The 8,748-nt window shown below is 43.2% G+C and overlaps 2 protein-coding genes and 1 long non-coding RNA gene across 3 annotated transcripts; 1 reads left to right on the top strand and 2 right to left on the bottom strand.

Moving 5' to 3' along the window:
- The first annotated feature begins 588 nt into the window (after nt 1-588).
- On the top strand, nt 589-4,290 carry LOC123452453 (putative S-adenosyl-L-methionine-dependent methyltransferase Mvan_1344). The gene is made up of 2 exons (XM_045129103.1): nt 589-1,189; nt 3,513-4,290. Exons 1-2 carry the CDS (start codon nt 682-684, stop codon nt 4,139-4,141), a joined length of 1,137 nt encoding a protein of 378 aa, XP_044985038.1. The 5' UTR covers nt 589-681; the 3' UTR covers nt 4,142-4,290.
- On the bottom strand, nt 2,237-3,737 carry LOC123452455. The gene is made up of 2 exons (XR_006632603.1): nt 3,649-3,737; nt 2,237-2,981 (listed from the first exon to the last, which is right to left on the bottom strand). It is a non-coding gene; the product is annotated as an uncharacterized LOC123452455 (long non-coding RNA).
- Nucleotides 4,291-4,747: 457 nt separating the features above from the next.
- On the bottom strand, nt 4,748-6,496 carry LOC123452454. Its single transcript, XM_045129105.1, has 6 exons — nt 6,209-6,496; nt 6,002-6,109; nt 5,790-5,914; nt 5,611-5,711; nt 5,436-5,495; nt 4,748-4,926 (listed from the first exon to the last, which is right to left on the bottom strand). Exons 1-6 carry the CDS (start codon nt 6,435-6,437, stop codon nt 4,842-4,844), a joined length of 708 nt encoding a protein of 235 aa, XP_044985040.1. The 5' UTR covers nt 6,438-6,496; the 3' UTR covers nt 4,748-4,841.
- Nucleotides 6,497-8,748: the final 2,252 nt, after the last annotated feature.

The following is an 8,748-nucleotide window of genomic DNA, read 5'->3' as shown; positions in this document are numbered from 1 at the left end:
GTTGATGCTGATATGTTTAGTTGGATGTGTTCTTTCATGTTTTTATAGGGGTAGTAGATGAATGATGGATCAAAATTTAGAATTCAGCCGACTAGCCAGTCCCAATAATAAAGCTTGAAAAAGTGATTTCACATGGCAGACAATATGACGCGTCCGGTGGTCGCACACTGCCACCCCCGCGCTACAGCAAAGCCAACCGATCCTCGGTGGCGATGCAGAGCCATAGCTGGCAACAAAAGAGCGTGGCCGGCCTTGTCGCGGCCGGCCGGAGCACAACGGCCGCCCCGCGCGCGCACGTGCTTGTCGTCTCCGCTGGTCCGACGTGCGACAGCTCCACTCGCCAGCCATTAATTCGCAACCGAACACAGACAGGCCGTCGCCGTCGCGGCACAGTTTCGCCGACCCCCCGGGCGCCTGGCCGTACGTACAACGAGCTGCAGGAGAAGCGGCGGAAGAACACGCACCACCCGCGCAGGGGGCACGCACTACGCAGGAGGTCGCAAGCGTGGAACTGGCTAAGCCCATGCGGACGGGTGGTCCTCTTTCCTTATCTCCTCCCATACAACGAGCGATCGACGTAAAGCGGGGGAGGCCCAGCCGATCAAATGAACGCCGTCACACCCACGCTGCTGCCCGGCCGGGGCCGGCAGGCTACGTACACGCTATATATGCGGCTTAGCCATGGCATTGTGTGGCCGGCTGGCCGCGCTCTACCCCTTGATCCCGTCTCACCGGAGAGCCAGAAGCGGAGCCCGGCCGCCGCGCCGAGAGCTACGCCGCCCGGGCGGCAGCAGCTGGTCGATCATGTCGTCCGGCGAGGAGAGGGCGGGCGCCAATGGCGAGGGCGAGGGCGTGCTGGCGGCGGTGATGGAGCAGCTGGCGCCGGAGGGGGTGCGGGCGCTGCACGCGCGGGTGGAGGCGGAGTGGGACCCCGTGCTGCAGAGCGCGTGCCAGACGGCGGCCGTGCGGGCGCTGTGGGCGAGCGCGGTGCGGGACCCGGCGGCCGGGGTGCTGGCCGGGGAGCGGCACCTCAGGGGGCTCCACGAGAAGATGCGCCGCGACGAGCGCGCCGGCGCGCGGGAGGTGCCCGGGGTCATGATCGCCGTGCGCACGCTCTGGTTCGACGCCCGCATCGAGGCCGCCGTCGCCAGCCTCGGCGGCGCCGCGCAGGTCGTCCTCCTCGGCGCAGGTTCGTCACACGTAGCACGTAGGAGTACACAAGTAACACGATCGACCTCGCTGCGCGTAGCTGCTGTGCACATGGCATTTCCGTCGTGAAATGTGCTGCGAATTCAAATTTTGAAATGCATCTTTCGTATCACACGGACGCATGCTGCATGCATCGCACACAGGATCATGCCTTCTGCGTATTTACTCCCTCCATCAAAGTTTATAAGGAGTATTTGTAATATATGCCTCTTATTAAGTTGGTCAAATTAACGACCTAGATACACATGTCGGACTTATAAACTGAAACGGAGGGAGTATTTGTTTGTTTCATAATTGAATACTTATTCCACTGGTTTCAAACGCTTTTAACACTGGCATTTTCGTTATGGTGCTTCTGTTTTTGCTTCCCAACACTGTAACTTGCATGTCTGGTTAATTTGATTTTTAAGTGAGACAAAAACAGTTTATTTCCGTCACATTGAAACCATGTTTCCATCAATTATACGAATTTAGCTCAACTCATTCTTTTTAGAAATAAATAGCTTTCATTGCGAACGAAATTTGCTTTGGTTTAGACCTTTTTTTCCGGCCGTAATGGGATATTTTGTTTAGAAATAGTCACGTTTTTTTATGACGACCAATAATTGCTTTGAATGAAATATAATTGCTTCCATCAAACAGAATGATAGTTTTCGCTTGCACAATTACACATGCTTTAAACAAAATGGGTGTGTGTTTCCAAAGATTTGAAATTACTTCTGTCAAATGGGCAATAGTTTTCATGGTGGTTGTGAAACACTATGCTATCTTCAAGTTTAAATAGTTTAACCATTCAAAAATATATGAGTTTCTAGAAACCAGGCAGTAGATAATTTTCAGTTTGTATAAAAAAATATTTTGATTTGTAAAATGAAAATAGTACCAACCAGTTTGTCATGAAAAATATTTTCATAATATAAGTTAATAATTTCCTTTAACTAATATATGCCAGCAAAAATAGTGGTAAAATTGCATACCACGGACTAAAGTTAGTGTGTATGAACTCAGATATTTATGACCAGAGACCTTACAAAGTGTCATTTCAATTGCCTCTAAAAAACAGATGCACAAAAGAGTTCTGAATGATTTACATCATATTTTCCAGATCCTATAAAAAAATGGAAGGCCAATACCATTGAAGTTGTTTGAATTCTACCATCCAGCAGGATTCATCTCATATTTTTCACAAGTATATCATTCAAAAAATAATAAATTTTCACAAGTACATCAGCTAAGCAAAGCGGCAAAACAAATACAGACTAAGATATCATTTAACTAAACAGTACTGTCACAATCCATCATAATATCCAAACTGACTTGAAATATATACAAAAGCATGCCTCAAAATCTTAAACAGGAGTTTGATTCGTAGGCACTCTGTGCCAGTCTTTTTCTACCCTGCAGATTTTATGTGGCAGAAAACTTATATGGATCACTTTTGGAAAACAATCAATGTGAAAGAAAAACTCTGATCCTTTTATTTTTTCCGGGGGAAAGAAACCTTGATCGATTAGAAGAAAAAAAAACAAGGTCCACGAAAGGCATTATCACCGTGCATGCAGACAGAAAAGGGAAACAAAACAAAATACATAGTTGTGGCTAGCAATGGAGACACCCGGCAACAATACAGCAAGAACAAAGCTATCCAGCAATGTAGGGATGTAAATTTTAGTACAGGCAATCTGAGTGTGATTTGTCCAGACTCCAGAGAGCACTTGACACATCAACATCATGGCTTCTTTTTTTCGGAAAAACTTCATGTCTTCAAGACCCTGGCATTTATATCCTCCATCAGTTGGCGCCACATAGACCAGGATATTTTTTTTCTCTAGATACAATGTACCAGGACATTTTGTTGGTATCTACCTAGAGGAATAAAGGACACACACATAATGTTCCAAGAAAAGGAAAAAAAAAACATCGATTTCATTTTCAGCAGCTAAGGATGAGCACATATAGAAACCCAAACCCCCACAAGCAAATTTTCCTTTGGATACATATGACAGTTTACCGAAATTCAATATGTATTCAGCAATGCATTTGAGGTTCATCCCTGAATATTCTAATGCTTTCTCAGCAATTGCACAAAAATTTGCTAGAAGACATTGAGCATTTTGCAGCTGATGGAACAAGTAGAGCTGCACAATTAAACACTGGCATTTTTTATTAATAGTATTTTTTTTCATTTTGAAGCATTGCACAAACCTGATCGAAGGAGAAACTTGGGAGATATGTTCACATGTACAACACACTTTTACTTTTGCGAAATAAAGGACTGACTTGGATAAACATTGTTTTTATAGGGATGGATGCAAGAGCCTATCGGCTGGGCTGCCTAAAGGAATGCGCCGTATTTGAACTCGACTTCGCAGATCTCCTAGAAATGAAATCCGATATTCTGCATGAATCAATGAGTTCTGGAAATCATCAAAAACTCACCATGATGGCAAAATCATTGACTAGGGTTCCTGCTGACATACGAGATGTTGACTGGATGACCAAGCTACAGAGCTGTGGGTATGTTTCTGAAAGAAACACCATATGGGTTCTTGAAGGAATCCTCTATTACCTTCATAATGTGCATGCGATGCAAGTCCTCGAAACCATTGCGGCATGCCGCACCTCAGCCTGCACGGTCCTCCTTGCTGACTTTATGAACAAGAATGCTGCGTCACTGTCGCAGACGATGTACCATTTCTACCACGACAGCCCTGATCTCCTGCTGCCTTCTATGGGGTTCTCAAAAGCAATGTTGTCACAAATTGGAGATCCCCAAGCACATTTTGGTCTCCTAAATCATCCACAAAATCTGTTCGATAAGCTGAGGAGATTGCCAAGATCAGTGGAGATTAATCCAGAGGATGGCACACCATGCCGCAGATTGTATTTGGTTGAAGCCTCTGCTTCTCCAGATGATCATACCACTTTATAAGGCTTTACATGCACTGGATCGTTGTTTGAAATAATTATGACTCTTCCTTTTCCTCTGATTACTTGGAGAGTACGGTCGCACTCAAACCCAGATGTGACTTTGTATAATACACTTATTGATATTTTTCACTGACAAGATTTTGTGGATTATCTCGGACTGAAAGGTGCACTTTATCAAAGGAATTGCCCAGTTCTTCACCCATTTATAATACCTTCCAAGCAATCACAGTTCATTGAAAATCATCAATAAGTGTGAGCATAAATCAGTCCCATGGAACACAAAGCGAAGGAAGGGAATCACACTACAGAAGATGCATGGATAAACATTATACTGGCATTAAACATTCTCATAAAATGGGTAACACAAGAGATTGAAAACATTAACCAAAGTAACTAAAACACAACAGATAGAAAACATTGGAGGCAGTAATTATATTCTGAAGGAAGAAGCTCCGTAATAACTCTTGTTATTTCCTTTACCCTATTATTAAGGTGAGCAATTCTATTTACTATAAATAGCATATGTCAAACAAAATATACGAACTGTATTGAGCAAGATAAGGCACTGATGAGCAAAGACCAGAGGCAAACAAAACCGTACCACACATGAAAGGAAAACAAGAATGATTGATTATTCTGAAATGATTTTAAGCCTCAAGAGTTGCTTGAGAATGAACTTAATGAAAATTAGCAAAAATATTCTATACACCTAAACAATTCTTAACACCCTGTTCGTATTTATCAAGGGCGGAGATAGTGCTCAGCAGGTCATCCTTCATCTTCTTTCTGCAGTACAGTGAAGATGATAAGCGCCAGTGAATTTACTAGCTTACGAAGACTCCAAAGCAGTTCCACAGAAAATCAAGAAGTATAATCTATATCCTAACACCTCTTGAAAAGAAATTCGAGGAATGGGCACATCAGCATTTGTATGAAATCCTACCTAGTATTAGTGAACAAAAGTGTAAATTTCACTTGATTGGAACATGAAAATAATTTTCAGAGTAAAGAATAGAAATGTGATACTAATACCTGTGATGACAAATTGACAATATATAAGACTTATGGATACTTAAACACAGTTTTATAAAACTGTTTGAAACCATCACCTGAACTAGGAACTTGAAAAAGGTGCAACAATCATTAGTAATAAAACTAGTTCTTGCTGGGTTTAACCTGGCTAAAAACCAACATGAACACCCCTAATAAGGCCTATTGGAAACACAAAGAATTGGTTGATCATGTGATTTTTTTTAGTGAAGAAACAAGTTGAGTGGCGAGGCCACATTACTCACCTATCATCACTGAGCTCAAAGTTACTGTTATCCACGACAGTTCCCAGGTCAGAGAATGATCTGCACAAGGTTAACTAACGATCAATTTTGCCACACACAAAAAAACATAAGTTTACTCGACACGATAATGTACAGAAATTTGGCAAGCTTCTTGAAATGTTTGCGATAAACCTACTGTATTAGCTCTGCAAGGCTAGTATCAGCTTCAACCTTGAGAGGATCCTTATCGTCAAGCAGCGACGCCGCATTCTTCAGAATCAAGCTGAATGTGCAGACCTGCGGGTAATTTCATCAAACACTTGGAACACCAAATGCAAAGACAAAGCCAACCGTGGCCAATGCAAGCCCCCCAACCTCGACGCCGGTTCGTGACTGAAAGGCGACTATCGAGTTCCTCTCCCGCGGCACGCAGTCCCTCCCCGCCGCGCTGAGCCGCCCCCTCACCTCCTCGGCGTCCGCGGCAGACGCATTCTCCGAAGCTGCATTTCCAAAGTCACGACACAATTGCGGCGAACCGTATGTAAGGACGACTGAGTAAGGCAAGCAATTGGAGCATTGGGCAATACCGAGAAGGTCCTGGGCTTTGACGAGGGTCTCGCGGGAGGCGGCGATGGGCGCGAGGAGGAAGCGCGCCGACTTCCTCTTCTGCTCCCGCAGCAGCTCCTTCGGCCCAGCTGCGCATGCACCAGCGAGAAAATCAAGCAGAGGAGAGAAGACTGAGGGCGCACGCTAGCCATGACCGGCGGTTAGAGAGTTTATGGTGGTGTCCGTACGGAAGCTGAAGGAGAAGGCGGCGGCGGCGGGTCTTGCCGGCGAGGCGGCCAGGACGAGTGCGAGGAGGGCGGCGCGGCGAGAGGGAGTGTTCAGGGGCGCTAGAGGTGGCTGTGGGGAATCCCGGAGGGTGGAAGCCGCGGAGGTAGCGCGCCGGAGAGGAGGCGTTGCCGGCGCCTGCGTCCGCGGCGGCGCGCTGAGCGAGTGGATGGCGGGCGTCGGGCTGCTCATGGTCGTCGCCGGATGTGCTTCCTTGTGGGCCTCTGCACAATTTTGTGCTTACGCGCCCGTTTCTGAAGGCGGCCGCAGCTGAACCCGCTTTATTAGGAGCAAGGCGTATTCACAATTTTATGCTTTTAAAGTACTCCAATAGGCTCTGTGTTTAGACTTTAAGGGTGTGAAGTTCGGAGCCCGGTGTGTTAGGAAAACAAAATGCCATTTCAAAGCTTTAAAATTTAATAATTATGTGAACACAAATACATGTTTGCTGATTATCTGTAATTTTTTGTTAAATAATATGATGACTTGTAAGCTACACGGAGAGAAAAAATTCTAGCCCTTATGAAGTACAACGAAAAATAAGCCTATTGAATACACTTATTTATTACCCGTAAAAAAAGAATGCATTTATTTATCCTTTTGTGTACACCGCATATGAATGTATATTTTGAAGAAACTTCGTGCATATAGTGTTTTCTAGAGGGGTGGAGATAAACTTTTCAAGGAGAGAAAAAGGCGAGTCGCTTTTTTTGCTATGTTTTCTGCTTCTCTAGGGAGAGATTTGTATACTTAAACCTGAACTTATGCCTAGTTTAACTTTGACCATGGACTTCAAAATCAGTATGATGCAATTTCAAACTATCAATATATTGTTCGGTTTATCTGACCCCTTGTAAGACAATTACCTAGAAGGTGAGTTTTTACTCTGCTCATCTTAGCCGATGTGGCATCCTATTATTCGGTCTCACATGCCATAGCAACCTCTCTGTTCAAAATCTTTTTAGAACTCACAGATCTAATAAATATTGCCGCCTACCTGCTTCCCCAACTAGCTCCTTTTGTCGTCGCATGACTTTTGCTTACTTCCAGGGGTTAGATCGAGTGGTTGATCCAGATGGCATCCATGTCTTATGGATCATCATGGGTAACATGTTGTGGTTCTCGAGTACAATCGGCAATCCACGGACCTCCCACTAGGCGTCACTGCCTTGTCCTCACGTCTGTCACGACATTGCATGTCGATGTGCTTAAAGTGCACATGTGTGTCTCACACGACATGTACCCTATAATTTTAGTCGCCAACCCCTCTTGCCTCCTCCTCCTTTCCACACCATGCCTCAAGCCTTCCCTCGTTTCCACTTACGAGCCAAGACATTGTATACTTGGATGACACGCCCCCACCATAGCCACAAGCCTTCTAGACTACGACTTCTGGAGGGGGTGGCTCACCACTCTAATATAACAAGTGGTAATAGGCTTGCCCAAGATGATCGTAGAAATGGAGTGGGGTGTTATGTGATTATGGTCTAACAATTATGGTGGGTGCGGCCCAAGAAATAGAGGGGGTGAACTTGGTCAAAGTGACAACGCATCATTGCTAGAACTATGTTAACCTACTTTTTTTAGAATTGCAACTATATATCGCCTACTGTGAGGCTAAGTTTCGCCTGGACTCTCGCACATGGACTACTGGCACGGACTGGTACTGTAGCAATGGACACATGTTTTTTTCTGTGATTTCTAATCTCTTTTTAGTGTTTGCACCGGGTTCCTTCGGTTTCCTCGGGTTTCTTTGTTTTTTTTCTTTTCCATTTCCTTTTCTTTTTCTCTGGTTTTCATTGTTTCTTCCTTCTATCTTCACCATTTGTTCTAGTTTTCTTCAACCTGATATTTTATATTTTTTAAACACATACCTACATTTTTTTGTATACACCTAGAATATTTATTTATACACATTTAATAATGTTTAAATGCATTACTACTCTACATTTTTCAAATATATGTTTTAATGTCTAATTTATTTCATACACACTCTACATTTTTGTCTATTACATTTAAAACCTTTTTACACACATTTACTACTTTTTAAAAACATGATTAATGTTTTGATCCATTTTTAGAATACATGGTAAAGGTTTTTCAAATGCACATTCAATTCCTTTGAATGATACAAAACCTCATTTCTAAACTCTACAAACATTTTCTTACATTGTATAAGCATTTTTGAAACGTCAAAAATAAAATTTTGAAATGTATGAACATTTTGAAAATTGTAACATCCATTTATTTTGAATTGCATGATTTCTTTTTTACATTGTGTAATATTTTTTTAAACAGACACATTTCTTAAACTTGTGAACAATTTAAAATGACATGAACATTTTTTTCAATGCTATCGACATTTTTCTGAAATTACGATAGCAACAAAACTTACATTGTGTTAACATTTTCCAATTTCACAATGATTATCTAAAAAAATAAGTACATTAGATTTTCAGAATATAAGTCTTTACTAGCAAAATATCTCATGCGTTGCAATAGG

The sequence above is a fragment of the Hordeum vulgare genome, chromosome 5H, assembly GCF_904849725.1.
Source record: "Hordeum vulgare subsp. vulgare chromosome 5H, MorexV3_pseudomolecules_assembly, whole genome shotgun sequence".
NCBI lineage: Eukaryota > Viridiplantae > Streptophyta > Magnoliopsida > Poales > Poaceae > Hordeum > Hordeum vulgare.
The sequence above is the reverse complement of the archived record's forward strand: the minus strand, read 5'-3'. Positions and strand labels throughout refer to the sequence as shown.

Coding starts and splice junctions, on each gene's coding strand:
- LOC123452453 (XM_045129103.1), top strand. CDS start 682: ATGGCATTGTGTGGCCGGCTGGCCGCGCTCTACCCCTTGATCCCGTCT. Junction 1,190..3,512: donor GGTCGTCCTCCTCGGCGCAG/GTTCGTCACACG, acceptor TTGTTTTTATAG/GGATGGATGCAAGAGCCTAT.
- LOC123452454 (XM_045129105.1), bottom strand. CDS start 6,437: ATGAGCAGCCCGACGCCCGCCATCCACTCGCTCAGCGCGCCGCCGCGG. Junction 5,915..6,001: donor CAAAGCCCAGGACCTTCTCG/GTATTGCCCAAT, acceptor TTGGAAATGCAG/CTTCGGAGAATGCGTCTGCC. Junction 5,712..5,789: donor AGTCACGAACCGGCGTCGAG/GTTGGGGGGCTT, acceptor AATTACCCGCAG/GTCTGCACATTCAGCTTGAT.